The 17,283-nt window shown below is 37.0% G+C and overlaps 2 protein-coding genes across 6 annotated transcripts in view; one reads left to right on the top strand and one right to left on the bottom strand.

The window, feature by feature from the left end:
• LOC113749106 (symplekin) overlaps positions 1–11,964 on the top strand; it is a 29,447-nt gene extending 17,483 nt beyond the window's left edge. For 2 of the 4 annotated variants that reach the window (XM_027292764.1, XM_027292763.1), the window contains 17 exons: positions 1,486–1,599; positions 1,667–1,900; positions 2,722–2,769; positions 2,988–3,134; positions 4,040–4,204; positions 4,361–4,423; positions 5,765–5,875; positions 5,972–6,055; positions 6,181–6,228; positions 6,749–6,823; positions 8,309–8,404; positions 8,658–8,738; positions 8,816–8,887; positions 10,249–10,293; positions 10,440–10,523; positions 10,632–10,735; positions 11,316–11,964. In XM_027292764.1, the coding sequence (XP_027148565.1) occupies positions 1,486–1,599; positions 1,667–1,900; positions 2,722–2,769; positions 2,988–3,134; positions 4,040–4,204; positions 4,361–4,423; positions 5,765–5,875; positions 5,972–6,055; positions 6,181–6,228; positions 6,749–6,823; positions 8,309–8,404; positions 8,658–8,738; positions 8,816–8,887; positions 10,249–10,293; positions 10,440–10,523; positions 10,632–10,735; positions 11,316–11,433 (1,689 nt within the window). In that variant the 3' untranslated portion in view covers positions 11,434–11,964. Of the gene's footprint in view, positions 1–1,485; positions 1,600–1,666; positions 1,901–2,721; positions 2,770–2,987; positions 3,135–4,039; positions 4,205–4,360; positions 4,424–5,764; positions 5,876–5,971; positions 6,056–6,180; positions 6,229–6,748; positions 6,824–8,308; positions 8,405–8,657; positions 8,739–8,815; positions 8,888–10,248; positions 10,294–10,399; positions 10,524–10,631; positions 10,736–11,315 lie in introns of those variants that run through there. The other 2 variants (XM_027292765.1, XM_027292767.1) reach the window with 2 other exon arrangements.
• Positions 11,965–13,174: 1,210 nt separating this feature from the next.
• On the bottom strand, positions 13,175–16,960 carry LOC113749403 (probable beta-1,4-xylosyltransferase IRX9H). 2 transcript variants are annotated; one of them, XM_027293131.1, is made up of 4 exons: positions 15,448–16,960; positions 14,080–14,326; positions 13,753–13,953; positions 13,175–13,428 (listed from the first exon to the last, which is right to left on the bottom strand). In XM_027293131.1, the coding sequence occupies exons 1-3, from the start codon at positions 16,242–16,244 to the stop codon at positions 13,798–13,800; spliced, it is 1,200 nt and encodes a 399-aa protein (XP_027148932.1). In that variant the 5' UTR covers positions 16,245–16,960; the 3' UTR covers positions 13,175–13,428; positions 13,753–13,797. The 2 variants fall into 2 exon arrangements, with proteins under 2 accessions (XP_027148932.1, XP_027148931.1); XM_027293130.1 differs by having other exon boundaries at positions 13,175–13,423; positions 15,448–16,959.
• Between the last annotated feature and the right edge of the window lie 323 nt (positions 16,961–17,283).

Raw genomic sequence — 17,283 nt, 5'->3', positions numbered from 1 at the left:
TCTTAGGATACGCACGAGCGCAAAAAGGGTATAGATGTTACAGTCCAGTTTTAAATCGATTTTTTACTTGTGCTGATGTTACTTTCTTTGAATCGATTTTTTTATAGTGTATTTAGTGTCTGTTGGTAATTCATGTGCCTGGCCTATTGAAAGATTCCAGCACTTAGTGTGGATGGCCTGTAAGGGATTTACAAATAATGAAATTGACTGAGTTTTCTAACATTTTAAGCTATTAGGTGGGGTGGTTAGAAACTGGTCCTAATCAGGTTATTGAAGTAATTTGCTCCTTTTGAGCCTTTGAGAAAATGATTTATTCTGTTTAGATTGTTATCTGATTTTTGCTCAACAAAAATTATCATTTTGATTCTTGGCAGCCAGCACAATGATTCCATATGTTTTCACTGGAAGATCTGGGCTTATGTGCTTGGTGTATTTCTTGTTTGCTTTGGCCGTGAATTTTTGTTTGGATGTGCACATTGTGAAACCAGTTCTTATTTCATTAGCAAAATAATACATGGTCAATTTTAAACTCAGTTTTGAATTATCTGTTTTTAAGAAATTCATGTTGTCTGCATTCAGAGTTTGTTCTGTCCCATCTCTCCCTCTCTCTCTGGCCCATCATCATTTTGTCAATTTCGCCTCATGGTTTCTATCTAATCTAAATCTCTCCCACAAGCTACGAAGGAAGAAATCATGGTTATACCAATATATTATTGACGAAACTCTTGAGTGTAGGTTGCTGCCTAATATGGTCAGGCTTATGGTACATTTTCAATTGTAGCATAGGAACAGAAGAGAAGGAAAAAGGACAAAGGACAACAAATTAAACGAGAAAACAATACATGCTTGCAATCTCAGACCTTAGTCTTCTCTGCAAGAGGATAAACTTCATTAGTTTCTGGAGTCGTTGCTGTTACATTTCTTTCATGTTGTGGTTAAAAACTTTACATCTTCCCCTTTTCTTTTTTCAGCTGTCAGCTTAATATATAAAGGTTGTTGCATAGATCTGTTGGTTTTGATTAAAACTTTCTTTGCCCTGTAATTGAAGGATAGGATCCTATAGTAGTCAGTCATAGACTGCTTGCAAAATTCTTTTGTCTGATGGACTACTCAGTCATGAGCTACATATCTTGTCTATCACGTTTTTGCTTTCTCCAAAATAAACAAATAATTTTGAAAAGGAACGCTTCAAAGTACTCTATTAGTTTTGGTAAAGCTTCTTTCATGCCATGCAGGTATTTCAAACATTAATTTTTGAAGAGATGCTTATGAAATGTCTGGCAGGTTTCAGTTATTCTTTTAGCTTGCCAGCTGTATTTAATATTTCTAGGCGAAGGTATTTTTTATATTCATAGCCGATAGCAACTTCATCGTTACTGGCTAAATGAATACCTGTCCGTGTTTTAGAGAAATTTACCTTGTCAACTTCCGTTTAGATGATTCTAATATATACTTATTCAATTGATACCTTTTTTTAAACCTCAGGGGCATGAACTCGTCCTGCATGTGCTTTTCCACCTACATTCACTTATGTTATCAGATTCAGAAGAAACCTTGCCACTTGCTGCTGCTGCCTATGAGAATTTCCTGACTGGAGTGGTACGGCTATCTCTAAGCAGCCCTATTCCTGTCATTTGAAATCACTTAAGTAGCTTGTCTTTTGTAGGCAAAATCCTTGCTGGAGAGTTTACCAGCCACTGACAAGTCATTCAGTCGTCTTCTTGGTGATGTTCCTCTTTTAACGGATTCTGTGATGAAACTTCTTGATGACTTGTGCTGTGAAAGATATTTGGCAAAAGATGCTTCTGATGACCGTGTTTCTCAAGGTCTGGGTGCTGTCTGGAGCTTGATTTTGGGGCGGCCACTTAATCGTCAGGCCTGCTTGGATATTGCTTTAAAGGTGCTTATACCATGGGAAATTTCTGAGCCAAATTGTGCTTTTAATATTCCTGATTTGTGCATGCTCAAGTGCTGGGAATCTTCTTTAGCTCAGTTGTCTCTTTTTTTTTTTTTTGTGGGAATGTTCTCTTTCTCACTTATGAAGATAGTAAACGCCTGCACATTGAAGTTCTATGTTTTTACTTAGAATTACACAACTTATTTGTGCTCATCTGTTGCTCAGATCTGTGCATGGCTAGGGTGGATAGGTGGGGTTTCTCCAAAATGCTAATAAACCAAGTGAGAAGTGGCTAAAACTTTCTTGGTCGCATGTTTGCAACGAATTATGTAAGAATATTTGGATATAGAAGTTGACAATGACTACGGTCATTGTTGCAGGCTTTGGGGGTGGGAATCGAATTATGAGAGTACTTTTCAGCTGATTCCTAAATTCTAAAAGCTTTGGGTTCAGACTATTTCTTGAACTTGAAGAGGTTTTTTGGGGCTCCTGAAATCAGAATCTTGCTAAAATGGGAGAAGGAAAGAGGTTTACTGTGACTTTTTCATAACAAATCAAAAACTTGCGGCAGATTGTTCTTCTTCCAAGTCTGCATAGGACCAGGAGTATTTTAATGGTTACAATGGAAGATAGGCAGGGTTTTATGAGATCACAATGTTAGAATTTGTTATGTGGTCATATGTACAATATATACTGGTTAATTTAATGATCTGGAAAATTCATGTGCCATGAAAAACACGCAAACGGGCGTGCAGAGTAGCATATTGGCATCTATGTTTTTGTTTTATATATTTGTTTGTGACTGATGCATTTGCACTTTGCAGTGTGCCGTCCATCCACAGGACCACATTCGAGCAAAAGCTATCCGTCTGGTATGCATACTTGCAACTTGCAAATATTTGTGACTTGGCATCATTGTTGGATGTAGTAGTTTATTGCATTTTTATTTCAACTTTCCATTTCTGTTGGGTAGATGTTGTTGGCATTTCAACTTAAAAAATATTTAGTACATGTAAATATTAATTAGGCCCGTGAGGACTTGCCCTTTTTTACTTCATCTGCGCTTTCTGAACTCGTTTGTGACTGGCAGGTGGCAAAAAAACTCTATGTGCTTGGTTACATTTCAGAGAGCATTGAGCAGTTTGCAACGAGAATGTTCTTGTCAGCCATAGATCAACGTGCTTCAGATGTAGGCCTTTCTCAGTGTGGAGGGAGTGAACAGAGGGCAGAACCAGAGGTTTGAAGTTTGGCTTCTTATAGTTTTCATATCATTCATTTTCTAACTAGAATGAAATTAAAAAAAATTCTTTAAACAATGCAAGCATTTGCATGGTAGTTCTGTATATAACTTGAGATTGTGAAGTATTTAAACAAGAGATTTTTCTGCAATAGTTGACGAGTGATGCTGTAAGCATAGAAGATTAAAAAGGAGTAAGGAAGCAAAAACTCTCCTTCAAGAAATATTTTGGTCTGTCAATAGAGTAGGTGGTAGTTGGCTTTGTTGTTCCAATATGTCATCTCTTGCAATGATGTATACAACAAACTAGGAAATTATACAACAAACATTTTTGTATAGCTTGTTTTGTGGTTGGAGATGTCCTATGGAAACCTCTTTAGATGATTATTTACCGATTGGTTGTATTGCTTATAATGATTATTGACTTTGTTTTGCCATGGTCTTCAACACTTAAATCCTGTCTAAATGATTGCCCCAATTCATACCTTTGTTTTTTAGTGCTGCATTGAAATGCAAGAGGGTCTTACATTTCATCATATTGAATCATCTAGACACATGGTGTTAAAATCTGTGCGCCTATTTGCCTTGCATAGTTTAAGACAGTGAATTAGTTGAAGTTGGTTGCATGTGTAATAAGTGTCAGAAAATGGTTAGCTGATCATAACGTAATTGGGACTGGGCTCCATTGTTTTTCCACTTCTAAATGTAGCGGTTTTCTGAAAATATTTTCTTTTCATGACTCCCAACTCTGTGTCCTTACGAGACAGCTTTTGAATATTTGATAGTTGTTACAACCGTTATTCAAAATTACCTTTGACATTGCCATTTTTCATCGTCACATGTTTCTCTCCTAACACCTTCTTTCCTTTTTTTTTTCTTCCCCCTCTTTCTGTTTTCAATCTTAGGTGGGAAGCCAAGAAACATCTATTAGTGGTTCTCAAGTTTCAGAGCCAGGGGTATCTGAAATCGACTCCATGAAGGGTGCAGAAATTGATACTCAAAATGAATCTGCAGTGACATTGGCTCATGCTCAGCAGCATGTGTCTCTGCTTTTTGCCTTATGCCCAAAGGTCGAGACAACTGTTTATTGTTCTTTAGTTTTTTACATGGTGGAGCTTGAAAAGCTATTTTTGTTCCCCCTACATCAGGAGCTCCAGTGATATATGTCTTCCTCACTCCTTGTTTGTTCTCTGTCTTCTTTCTCTTTTCTCCTTTTTTGTTTACAGAAACCTAGTCTCCTACGAATTGTATTTGATAATTATGCACGTTCTCCCAAGGCGATTAAGCAGGTCTTTTTCCACTCTTCACTTTGTTTTCTTACTTGTTCGTTCAATCAAATATTCTGCCTTTGCATGTGGGATGATTTGTCATCGCTCATTATCTAGAACTTCATTGCTCTGGAGTTGTCTCACATGATCAGCACTTTTTGCCATCTGATGACCCTTCTTCAAGCCAGTGATGAACCATCAGAACCTGCATTTGTTATTTAATACCATTTCCCGGAATTTTATATTTGTTGTCTTCATGTTGTTATTGACAGGAATTAAGTCAAAACTCTGTGACCTTTTAGGCATCCAATTGACAAAGATAGAACAAGGTCATCGCTTCAAACTGGTTACTCAAAAGTGGTAATCAGTTTGTACTTAATGTACATTAAATTACAGCTGTTAGGAGTTAGTTTATCAAGGCCCATCATTCACTGGGTAATATGGTCAACAAATTTGTATGGTGGCCCCACACATCGATCTTTCCATTGACTGAACTCCGGCCTAGTTTTTCATATTGATTGGCATCAATCTGTGCTTTCTCCACAAAGGGTTTAATCTCATTGTGGCTTTAACTATTCAATCTTCTATCCCTTTCTGGTTAAAAGAATATTCATTGACTTTAGATGTCCAGTCACTGTTGTAGAATAGTGGGTACCTCTTGTCCCTATATGAAGTTTCACATGGTTGATTGTGCATATAGTTATATTGTTAATGAGTTTGCTTGATTAACCCAGTCATCTACATTTTTTGATTTTCCTACTGCCTTTGTTGGCATAGTCATCTTTTTACGTTCAACTGACTGAGAACTCATGAAAATAAAAGGACATGACTGAGGAGAAGTAACTGAGATAAAGGAGTAAAAACTTGAAGGATGAAATATTTCAGAAATGGAATTATATATGGATATTATTGTTATCGCTGGATGGTTCTTGTATTTCTGATGCTTGCAAGGACAAAAGGACTTTTGCCTTATTATAGGTTTAGACATGTTTATATGCTTGCTCTTGGCCATTTATGATATATAAACTAATTCCTCAATTGTTTGAATTTTTCTCCACCTTGTTGCCCTTTACTTGACAGTTGCCATCTTAAAAAGATTATTTTTTTGGAAAAAAAAAATGTCCCATGTTATAAGAGTTTAGTTCTTTTGCCTGTGTCCTTTTAACTGCAACATTTACTACAAAACATAATTTCAAATATGTCCACTCTCCTATAGTGGAGGACTTGGCTATTTCTGACACTTGGACACAACCATAGCAATTTATATGACTTTATGCTTCTAATTTGGATCCTTTGTAATTACTTCTGCAATTTTCTTTAGGAAATATCTTGTCTTCACTAAATTTCTTTTTGTTAGTGTAGGCTGTACATCGCCATATTCCTGTTCTTATAAGGGCTTTTGGGTCCTCCTATTCTCAGCTGCTTGAAATAATATCTGATCCACCCACAGGAAGTGAAAATCTTTTAACTCAGGTAGTCTCTTTGTTCTTAATTACTTGAACAGCTGGAAGTTGTCTTCCTCTTAATTCTTTTCCTTAAATAACGGTGACATGGTTTCTTCACTACTAGGTGATCAGTGTTCTATCCGAAGGGACAACACCTCCAGCTGATGTTATTGCCATTGTCAAACTTTTATATGAAACAAAGCTGAAGGTTTTCAACTAAAGCATTTCCACTTTCCAATGCCATTAGCACCAAGACCTCTCTCTCTCTCTCATTCATACGTTCACTTACAATATTTCTTGGTTATCCATTCTTATGTTTCATTTCTGTTGCAGGATGCTACTATTCTCATTCCAATACTGTCATCATTTTCCAAAAAGGAGGTAGGCGGTGGTTCCTTATATATTTTCTTTCTAGTTAAACTACTGCAAATAATGTGTGTCAGTGGTCTTTTGATCTCAGTGATCTGGGTAAGACTTATTTGCCTTCTAGCTCTGATAATCAAAGACTAACCTCTAGCAATATGGAATTGTAGGTCCAAGAGTAGATGTTTGGCATTCTTTTAAGGCCTGATATGGCATGCATATTATTATTTTTAGCACTATAAATGCACCTTTTTCACATTGGTTGTGTATATTAGGGTCGCTTGCTGGCTTGCTTCAATTTTGCTTTTTCATCTTATTTTTTAGCAAACTGTTGTTTCTAGTTAGTGTCATGGACTTGTGGTTGTTCTTGTAGTTAAGTTTTTGGAGCACTTTGTATATCCAGCTCTAGGTTATTTTATTGCTATATTGAAGCAACCTTTAAATATATGGTGTGGATATAATTTGAATAGGGGTAATCTTGAAGCTGACTATCTTTTTTAACCTTACAAAGGATAATGGATTGTTTCTTATGTATCAGGTTTTACCTATTTTTCCTCAGCTGGTTAACCTCCCACCGGATAAGTTTCAGACAGCACTTGCCCACATACTACAGGTATGAATTCATTCTTACTGTTACAGCTCTTTCTGTTTGCATCTTCTTATCATTTAAGATGTGTCTATACATGGTCATGCTTATGGCACCGGTGATGTCCCTTTCCTCCAATTTTCTTGTTCTCTATTTCTTTTGGAATGTCCTAAACAATATTCAACCATTCAAAATGGAATAGGCAGGTGAAATTCTCAATGTTTCTTTATGAACTGTTGCTTTTTTCTATGTGGAAGTAGTTAAGTGGTTGGTTTAATGAAGATATTTCCACTGCATGTTAAGTTAGATTTGTTTCTGTTGGGGAGGATTGGGTTGGGTGGTAAGTTGGGAGGGATTGAAAGTAGGAGGTCCTGGGTTCAAGACCTGCCACTTACAAAAAATTAAAAAGAAAAAAAGTTAGTTTTGTTTCTTGTCAAGGGAGTATATTGCTTACACAACATACACACACAGCACATACTGTTGATCAGCTTGAGGAATACCGTGGCAACATCACTATCCGCTGTAATTATCCTTTCCACCATGCTTTTACATGATAACATCTCAGGGATGGACGTCCTCTGTACAATTTATCTTTAGTTTCGACATTTAGAGGACACAGAGAATCCAGTGAAAATGATCATCGAACATGTCCCGAAATTCTTGTCTGAGATTTTTAACAAAGAACTGATTTAGAACCTTCTTGAGGATTACTGACTGAATAACAGATATTCTTATACTTGATAACCTATGAAATCATTAAACCAAATGAAAAATGTGCTGTAAATGCAATAGATATATCTCACATTAGGCCATTTTTATCCAACATTAAGTTTATCAGGATTACTTTCAATTTTTTCGTCATTGTATAGTTCTTGTGCATGTTTGTCTACTTATGTTTGAGTGTTGCCTAGTCATAATAAACTACAGCTTAATTGTATTTTCTCAATTCAATTTTTTTTGCACATGTACAGGCATATATTCACCATTCTCCTCAAACCCCAACTGTTCAAATTTGTCTAAGTTTAATCCAATCAAACAAGTGGATTTTGCTTGTGAGATTACTGCGAGTTGCTTTTGATAGTGAACATATCCTTATTTCATCAATGTCTTTAGAAGATATTATATTTGCCTGTCTATGTCATGTTGTCTATCCTGATTTAAGAGGTACTCAGATGAAAATGCAGAATGTAAATACTATGTCTGCAAATATATGGTCATAGCTTATTAGTGGGAATTAAATAATTTTTACTGAGATGAAATATTAGTACTTGTGCTGTCAAACCTGGATTGTGCTGTGATGTCTCTTGAGTCACTGTATTCATGTACGGTTGGTTGAATTTATTTTGAGCTGGCAAGCAATAGATAAATTTTAGCATTAGTCGGACTTTTAATTAACTGTCCAGAATTATTCATTTCTGGAAGTAACTTTAGCATCAATATTTGGTTGAATTGTATTCTAAGTTTCTCCAGTTTGGTGTCGGAAGTTTTCAGATTCAAAATGTTTCTTGGCAGGGTTCTGCTCATACAGGTCCCGCTTTGACACCGGCAGAAGTGATGGTGGCAATACACGACATTAATCCTGAAAGAGATCATCTTCCACTTAAAAAGGTTGGTATTTAGCAATGGCAATTCAAAATAATTTGGTTAGGTTTCATGGTTATCCACGACAGTGTCAGGAAAATGTGTATTGTTTATTTGGATTCCTAAGAATCCAAAGCAAGAGATTCCATCTTCAGCGAGCATATGCTTAGTGGAGTAAATGAAATCTTTTTGTTTTTTCCCAGTTCTTATGATTTCCATCCGATGCTTATCAATCTACATAATTCACATCGGAAGCAATTTAACCTTTTTTGCCTTTCAGATTACAGATGCTTGCTCAGTGTGCTTTGAGCAGCGAACGGTTTTCACCCAGCAGGTCATGGCAAAGGCCTTAAATCAGATGGTATAAAAGTTTAAAGTATGTGCATGTTACAGCTTGTAAATTGGAGAATGGTTAGCTTATGCATATTTATTTTTTAGGTGGATCAAACTCCTCTACCACTTCTATTCATGAGGACTGTGATTCAAACTACTGATGCTTTCCCTGCTCTGGTAAAATATTTTTCCCTGTTCAGCTGCATTCCTTGACATCCTACTACCTTTCAGAGAATATGTTGAACTACCTCATAACTGAGCAAAAAAATGAAGTTTCTCGAGATCAACTTTCTTAGGTTGTCGCTGGATGCAGGTCAGCTAACAAATGATTCCAATACGATGAGGACTAGAATTGAATAATCAATATGGAAAATTTGTGGAAGGCGCACACTTGTATGTTTATTCATGAAGAGGCAATGATTTTTGGCTGTTCATTCTAAAAGGGTATTTGTACTGTTTTGCACCTAAAGTCAGTGCAAACCCCATTTAAAATAAGTAAGCTTAAATTGTTACACTTTCCAAATTAGACATCCAACCATGTCCTTTCCATCAAGTTCGTAATTTAGTACAGCAATTAAAACTTGGTTTTATTCAGGAATTATAAATTAAAAAAAAAAAATCCTAACTCACCATAAACTACAATGGAAAAATTTGTCAAGGACCATGCAGTACTACTTGTGGAATGGAGTGATGCCAAATAGAATGAGATGAATTATCAAAAGAAATTATTTTATCACTAACATGGTGGTCCCAAGTTGAAGTGGTGCCCATTAATGCCCTTTATGCCAGTTTTTAAGATATAGTATCCCAACGTCTTTTATGTGTGTCCGCAAATAAGCTATTTTATGTGCCAGCACTTAATTACTTTACTTCTTGCTAACAAGTTTTCATTACTGAAGTGTATGCTATGACAACTTTGTTGTTAAAGTTAACAAGAGCTAAAAATAAGTCCCAAAAAAGTGGTATTGCTAAAGCCTTTGAGGAGTCCTCTTATTCCATGTATGCATTTTCCTTTCTGTGTCCATGTACTTATTCATAATTGATGTTCCAATTCTCACACATAAGTGTTTGAGACTTGAAGAACAATTTTATTGTTAAAGTTAACAAGAGCTAAAAAAAAGTCCAAAAAAGCGGTATTGCTAAAGCCTTTGAGTCCTCCTCTTATTCCATGTATTTATTCTCTTTCTTTGTCCATGTACTTATTCATAATTGATGTTCCAATTCTCAACGTAATTGTTTGAGACTAGAAGACTTGTATGGTGTTTCACTTCCCTGCTTTGAAAATATGGATATGCTCTTTACCTTTTGCTTTTTAACAGGATAAGAGGTTCTTGTGCATGTTCTGTGAAAGGAATGAGAACTGAAGCAGGAATTTTGAAAATATTCCAATCTAAGTAGATAACTAGGTTGCTATTTGTGAACAGGATATAACTATTATTTGTTTGCGATGGTATTGTGATTTCTTATTTGTGCATAATTCAGCTTTTTGATTAATGTAGTCGGCAATAAACAACAGCATGGTTTAACTTCATGTGCAGGTGGATTTTGTCATGGAGTTACTGTCCAAACTTGTGAGTAGACAGGTATGTTCTGCTGTTCCTTTTCTTATTCTTCTTAAAAATTGTCATAGCCTGGATGTTTATTCAAGGTGAGGCTGAGAATAAGTTTGCTTGTAATTGGAATTTTCAGCCCGCCAATTTATGGCCTAGAGTTTGTGCATTGGCTGCAGGTATGGAGAATGCCAAAGCTGTGGGTAGGGTTTTTGAAATGTGTATCACAAACCCAGCCTCATTCCTTCCGTGTGTTACTGCAGGTAGCGTTTATATAATTTACCTAATGTATGATTGTATAATTCGGGTTTTGAATTCTGCATGCCATAATCTTCAACGTTCTTTTTTTGTTTCCCATGTTCTGTTTGCAGTTGCCATCACCCCAGCTTGAAAGTGCTCTTAACAAATATGCTCACCTTCGAGGACCACTAGCTACCTATGCAAGCCAACCTAGTGTGAGAAATTCATTAACTAGGTAACGGGTGTTCTTGGAAATGATCATGCTTGGTTATGTTTCAAAGTACTCTCTGAAATTCTATTAGGAATATCTTCAATATTTTCTGGTTGCACCATCATTCTAATGATGGTTCAAAGTTTTTCTGGAAGTATATACGGTAGTAAAAAGGCAAAGGTGAATGGAAGGTGTTTGTTTGACACTATTAACCATTATCAGTGTACTATTACTAATCTGAGTATCGTGATACTCCTGAGTTGTGTTAAAAATCTACTGAAATCAACCTGGAGAAACCAATACTCAAAAGTTCTGTGCACTGAAACTACTCCAAATTTGTAATCATATGGTTGTGGTATGCAATATTGTCTCCGAGCATAGCATTATCATATTAATTCAACTATCAGAAATTTTAAGTTTCATTCCTCTTAGCCAAAATAATGTCAACCTTCGTCTAAATAGTGCACTCCTGTCTGGTTGATATGAAGGTTTACTTTTCATGGTCTTGTTTAAAGCTGGTTGATCTCATTTTATGTCTTGGCAAGTATGGTGGGTGTCCTTCAGTTGTCTTGTCCAGTGAAAGTTCTGTGTTTGAATTTTGCAGATCAACGCTGGTACTTCTCAACCTTGTCGATGAACCACATCTGCAGAAATCACATCTTACATCTTCATTGCATCCCCCAGACACTAGCTCTTCCCTTCATGGAGCAATGCCAACGTGACCCTTATGTTTTCTGGAATCTGCAACACCAAACCTTTTTCTTCACTCTCTGGGAATTGCTTGATCCCAGGATTCCAGTCCCTGCAAGCTCGGTTGAAACTGGGAGTTCCGGCTCCAGCCAATATCTGCGTTACAATTTATTTGGAGCAAGGACTTCTAGTGCTGATCCCGAAAAGGTTGGACAATTCTGGGCCGTCACTCAGCACAAGGTGTTTTGGAAAAAATTTCCTGGGCGGAAATTCTCCCTCTGCACCAAATCATAGAATTTCTAATCACCGTGTTATGCGATGCGCATGTCATAGCTTAGCGATTATGATCAATAAAGAAGTTTAATTCTTCTCAAAAGCTGTTGCTTGTAGACACGAGAGATTATTCGTTTATGGATTTTGCTTGCATATTGTTTGCGATGATTTTTGCCCACGGACAAGCAAGCAGCAAATGATATTGGTGTACCCTCCCACTTAGTTTGGTTGGGAACTTGCCCTTTTCCAGGAATGAGCATGCAATCCATCCAGAATGATTAAATCCCCTAGCATCCAGCCTTCTTAACGCCCAACAACCCTTCAGGGTGGATTTAATTCAGCTTTTGTGTTTTTTTTTTTCCTGCGTAATGGTGATAGTTCTAAGACGTGTGCTTCTATCCTTTCTCCAATATTAAACGCAAGCGTTGTAGTTTTGGAAACTTCTACGCAACATTGTCAAAATATTTAAAAGTATGATATTGTGAACGTTAAGGTATCCCCATTTTCTCAACTTTATTGTCCTTGTAAGCTGTAGCCACTATCGTAGAGCTCATATAAGAAATATCGCAGCCAAAAGTAGGCGCTTGCTATCAAAGTCTAAAGGAACACCGATCCTTTTACGCTTAGAGCAAGCGATCACTCCATATTTGAGATGGTATAATACACCCTTTTGATCGCATTACCGCCTGTATATACTGAGATGAACATGCAATCCCTTTAATTTCATGTGGTACTGCACAAGGTCCCATAACAATAAATAACAGTTATTTCACGGCAGACTTCTTAAGCGTTGCCATGTGAAATGGCAAGGAGAAGAATGGAGCAGTTAAAATAAAAGACTTGTTCCTTTTCATGTGTCCTAATTCATTTACAATTACCAGTCAAGAGGCCACCACATCAGAGTATATAGAAGCTATTACCATCCTGATGTATGCATAGGAGGCAATAGGATCGCTTGCCTGCTAGCTTTTTAGAGTAACTATGGCGCAGCAACCAATGGAGGAATTTTGCTAAAGATAAGAGGTTTTAGGCTAAAAGGACTTTGTATCGAAGACTAGAGATTGCTCCATAATTGTCTGACTTTTGGGCCCCCATTGAAAAGGACTCCAGATTGTTTGGCAAGGAAAGTGATCATTGGAACTGAGTCAAAAGTTCAAGGGGCTTTACGTAGAAAACACACTGGCAGAAGATCCTGTTCCTACTATGCTCCTCCTCCCCTATAGTTTAGAATAAAATAAGTTATACAATTGTTATCGTGTCCAGGGAGGAAAAAAAAAAAAAGATGATCCTGCTCCTGCAGCTGCCTCTATCTAGGACTGCAAGTAAATGATGGCAGGACATAGGGTGGGTGTCTGGTGGAGCAAACTTGGGGAAGCGGAAGCAAATCTTAGCAACTAATGATCATGCTTCTGATTAGGGTAGGGAAGGAGTTTGCTTGCACATGATGTTAGGGGAGTAATCCTCCCAAGAACCAGGCCATAAAATTCTATGACCATGTGATTCACTGAAAAAATGATGATAAATATAAAAAGGAAATTTTTGAAGAAACTAAAAGAATATCCACCTTCCACCATTATACGGAATGTTCCTCGCTATTACCAAAAATGGCATGAAAACAGAAAACAGCTACAAACAAAAGTTCCTGATTCTTGCTTCAACGTCTATGTTCCAACATGAACTGCTTCAGCTTGTGGAGGATCACATGATGCAATGCCCTGCTTTTAGATGAAGGTGGTCTACCACAATATGCTGTGCTAACATGCAGAGAAAGATAGTAATATCAGCAGTCATATCTTTTCATAACTAAAACAAGAGAAAACAGAGACACTTCACTAGTCATAATAGCAAGTGCAACAATATCGAATCAGAGAGGAATAACATATACATCCGATAATCCTTGACGTAAAGCCTAAGTTACCCTACTTTCTTTCTTTGTCTCTGTTTGCTTAGAAAAATTTCTGTCCATCATAAGGCCTACTATAATCCGTTTCCTTTTAGCTTTTACTTGATTTAGACACAGGAGAATAATTTGTTCCCAAACCATGGCCAACCATCAGAGTCAAATCTCGAACACATACCTGCATCAAAAGGTATATTGGCCAGTGTAAATTGCAACAATTAGCTCAAGCATCAAGGTTCTTCTGCAGCAGTGAAGCTTTAGAATTAAAAAGTTCACGTGCTTCCAGCTTGAGGTGCCAATTCAGTATCTTTGAACAACCAAGAGGAAGGCCTTCCATTTGGCTTTCATCTTCTACAACTTGCTCGATAAATGTGGTTCCCTGTAAGGAGACACAATGAAAACTGAGTTTTGTCCATCTGCTCTGGTTCTGAGAACCCATCAATTGCACAAAATAAGGATCCCAAACATAAATGGATAATTTATACTGCAAAGACATAATCCATACATGAAAACCCTCCTTCACAGTATCTAACTGCCGAATTGGATCTGAAGTTGGACGTTGCCATCTTTTTGGATCCCACAATATTGTACTATTGAAAGCAAAACCTGACATATCGATGTGGAATCTACGAAGTCCTTTACTCTTATTTGTATGCCATCCAATTACTTGACTCCCATTACAGACGGGACCTTCCAACTCCACCTTATTCCAAGTTTGAGCCAACATTGCAACCGGCCAAGTACCAAAACGCCTGTATAGAATAATAGGAAAGTTATGGCAAGAAAAGAGGAACACGATTCCTTTCATCTCACTAATTTTATTTTCTTGAGGTTCAGGTAGGGAGCTAAGATCAGAAAATATAACTGCCTCGTCAATCAGATAAAAATTACATGGCATCAATGTCAAGAAATCAAATAACAATCTCCCGTCACCAAATAAACAAAGGAGACTCATGTGGCAAACAAACAAATTAGGATAACCATCCAATTCGATTGTCAAGAGTCCATTTCTCCTCCTTACTGCATCCAAATACACTGCCTTGAATGACCTCATCGATCTCCTTTTGACATCATCAATGTTAAGGATTAGTCAAAGAACTTAACTATCGACTTCCATCTCTTAAGAGCATTAAAATTTTAAGAAAGATGTGAGGCTGGACCAATTCTCATAGAAGCTCTCCTCTCTTAGAATTCATAAAAAGTTCCCTAATCTAATATAGAAAAATACAAGACATAAACATGAAAAAGAAAAGAAAAAGAAAAACTACCACACAACAAACATGAAAACAACGAAAAACCCCGAAAAAATCATAAAAGCGATTGAGAAAAACAATAAAAAGTCAGCAATTCTTTCAGGAAATGTCTAAAAATTACATATATAAACTCCAATTTAAATTACTCCAACTCATAAATAATGAAATGAGAGGATGTATCATATATCATATTTCTAGATGCAAACAACAACTAAATCAACAGTAAATAATGAAACTGAGCTTAGGTGCACCATTTCAATGAAGCCACACTTGTGTTACTCTTCTGATGTTATTATATGTCAATTTTCCTTGATTTCCTTAGCTTGAAGGATCTAGTAGTGCATACTTAATTACTAAGCAGAATACCTAAAGTTCTGAAATCCTTCAATACTACACAAAGCCACAATGGAATTACGATAGTCATAGAATTCTTCTTTTATGCTTTGAGTTTCCAGCGATTTCGACCAATCAACAAAGGCAGAGATAAGGCTTGTATTGAGCAGTTATAAGGTCTGAACTCTCATTCAACTGACGCAGCACAAATATCACAGAATAGAATCCCAAACATTAGTGTACAAGAAAACTAAAAGCAGTTGCAATGCTAATCATAATCAAGTTACCTGATTTCTCTCAAGCACTCGAATAACTCGAGTGAATGGATACTATCATCATCAGCAAAATACACAACCCCATCAAGCTTATGATTCTCAATATGCTCCAGTGCTGTGTTTCTTTGATGCACGCTCTTGTCCTTTACATCCGTCAAATTCTTGGTAGTCACCAAATGCCTGTACATAACCCCAGTCTTCCTCAAAATATCTGCAGTCTCCAACGATGCAACATTCATCTCTACCACAATCCATAACAATGGCGGCGGCACCAGCCTCAGAACCTGTCCTAACCTATTTAAATAATAAGCTTGAAGTGCCCTATTATACGTCGGTGTCACCACAATCAACTGCTTCCGTGGAACAAAATCAAACCGCTCCTTCACTTCTTTTTCCTCAACAACCCGTAATTCAACTTTATCCACGACTAAACCTTCCCCACCTTTCGCCTCCACAACCAACAAATTCCTCACATCCCCCTCATCATTTTCTGCCGACTTTGCCATGGTATTCTCCTCGAACGAGAAATCACGGCCTTTAACATCCTCATATCCCCCAAAGGGAGCCATGCCTAATAGAAACCCCAGCGAGAAAAATATCAAACACCTAAAAAACCATTTTTTCCACGAGCTCATGCCTTTACGCGAACTTTTTTGTGAAAGTACACCGGGAAAGAACGGCGACAACGGAGACGAACTTTTGGCATTGGATAACGCCCTGTGAGACGGCGAGTTAACGGAAAATTGATTTCCTCCGTTCTGATACGGCCGATCGTGGTACAGCGACAGCGTTCTTAGCAGCGATGACATTTATATTACTAAGTTCTACTACTACCTTACTAATCTAGAAAGCATAGAGCTGATTAATTTCGTAACATAAATTAATCAAAATTTTACAAATTTACAAAGAAATTTAACCAATTCAACGTTAAATGCATAAGTTTCAAATGAAAAATGCAACAGTCCTACTGCATAGCTTCGTTAAAATCGAGGTATTCCACGAAATTAATTAACTTTTAGGAAAAAAAAATTCACCTGAAAAATGAGCTTCACAAAGAAATGAAGAGCTGAGATTCAACTTTAACTTACAAATGAGCAAGTAAAAAAAAGAAATGATTGAAAAGGAAAACGCTTACGGACTTGAGGTAAAAACTAACAATGGAGGTGAGAGATCCAGGTGGAGGTGATAATTTTGGGTAGAAAAGGAGATCCAGAAGATTTAGAAGAGTGATCAAAGAAGAAATTTACATCTCGAGTGGTGAAGATATGGAGGATTATGAATCTGGAAAGAAATCAAATTCTGTTGAAGCCGGCTGGAGCTCAAATTATTATACTCCTACCCTACCACCACTAGTAGCTTTTTTGTTCTAATTTTACCGCCGGAAGCGGGGAGATGTACTGGGGAGTGGGGAAGGAAAGCCGAAGAAGCGGATGGGACTGCAAGCTGGCCTGTGACCGTGACCGTGACCGTGACCGTGAGAGAGTCTGTCAACCGATGCATCGGACAAGCTTACGTTTTTGGAATATCTGACTTTACATACCAACCCATGATAAGTTAGTAGTAACCAGTAACTACTTGCGCTGCTACTAAAATAATCGATATATCATTTTCATTTCAGTTTTTGGTCATCCACTCTACTCATGATGTAAGCTAGAAGATACTCGTAAGAAAAAACATGGAAAGAAAAATTCTATACGTACAAATCAAAAGATGGCTCACCTCACATCGTGATTTTTAAAATTTCAAAAATTTTCATATTTATGTTTAGAGATAATTTCAGGCAATTTCACATAAACGCCCTCTGATATTAAAAGTTACGTTAGTTTCTCTTTGATTGACAGACATGTT

The sequence above is a fragment of the Coffea eugenioides genome, chromosome 10 (assembly GCF_003713205.1).
Source record: "Coffea eugenioides isolate CCC68of chromosome 10, Ceug_1.0, whole genome shotgun sequence".
Taxonomy (NCBI): domain Eukaryota; kingdom Viridiplantae; phylum Streptophyta; class Magnoliopsida; order Gentianales; family Rubiaceae; genus Coffea; species Coffea eugenioides.
The sequence above is the reverse complement of the archived record's forward strand: the minus strand, read 5'-3'. Positions and strand labels throughout refer to the sequence as shown.

What these genes read in the sequence shown, in the direction of transcription:
- LOC113749403 (XM_027293131.1), bottom strand. Translation starts at nt 16,244, where the DNA reads ATGTCATCGCTGCTAAGAACGCTGTCGCTGTACCACGATCGGCCGTAT. An exon ending in GAGTGCTTGAGAGAAATCAG is followed by an intron (nt 14,327 to 15,447) that starts GTAACTTGATTA and finishes TATTCTATACAG; the next exon opens with GCGTTTTGGTACTTGGCCGG. An exon ending in CTGTGAAGGAGGGTTTTCAT is followed by an intron (nt 13,954 to 14,079) that starts GTATGGATTATG and finishes GTCTCCTTACAG; the next exon opens with GGAACCACATTTATCGAGCA.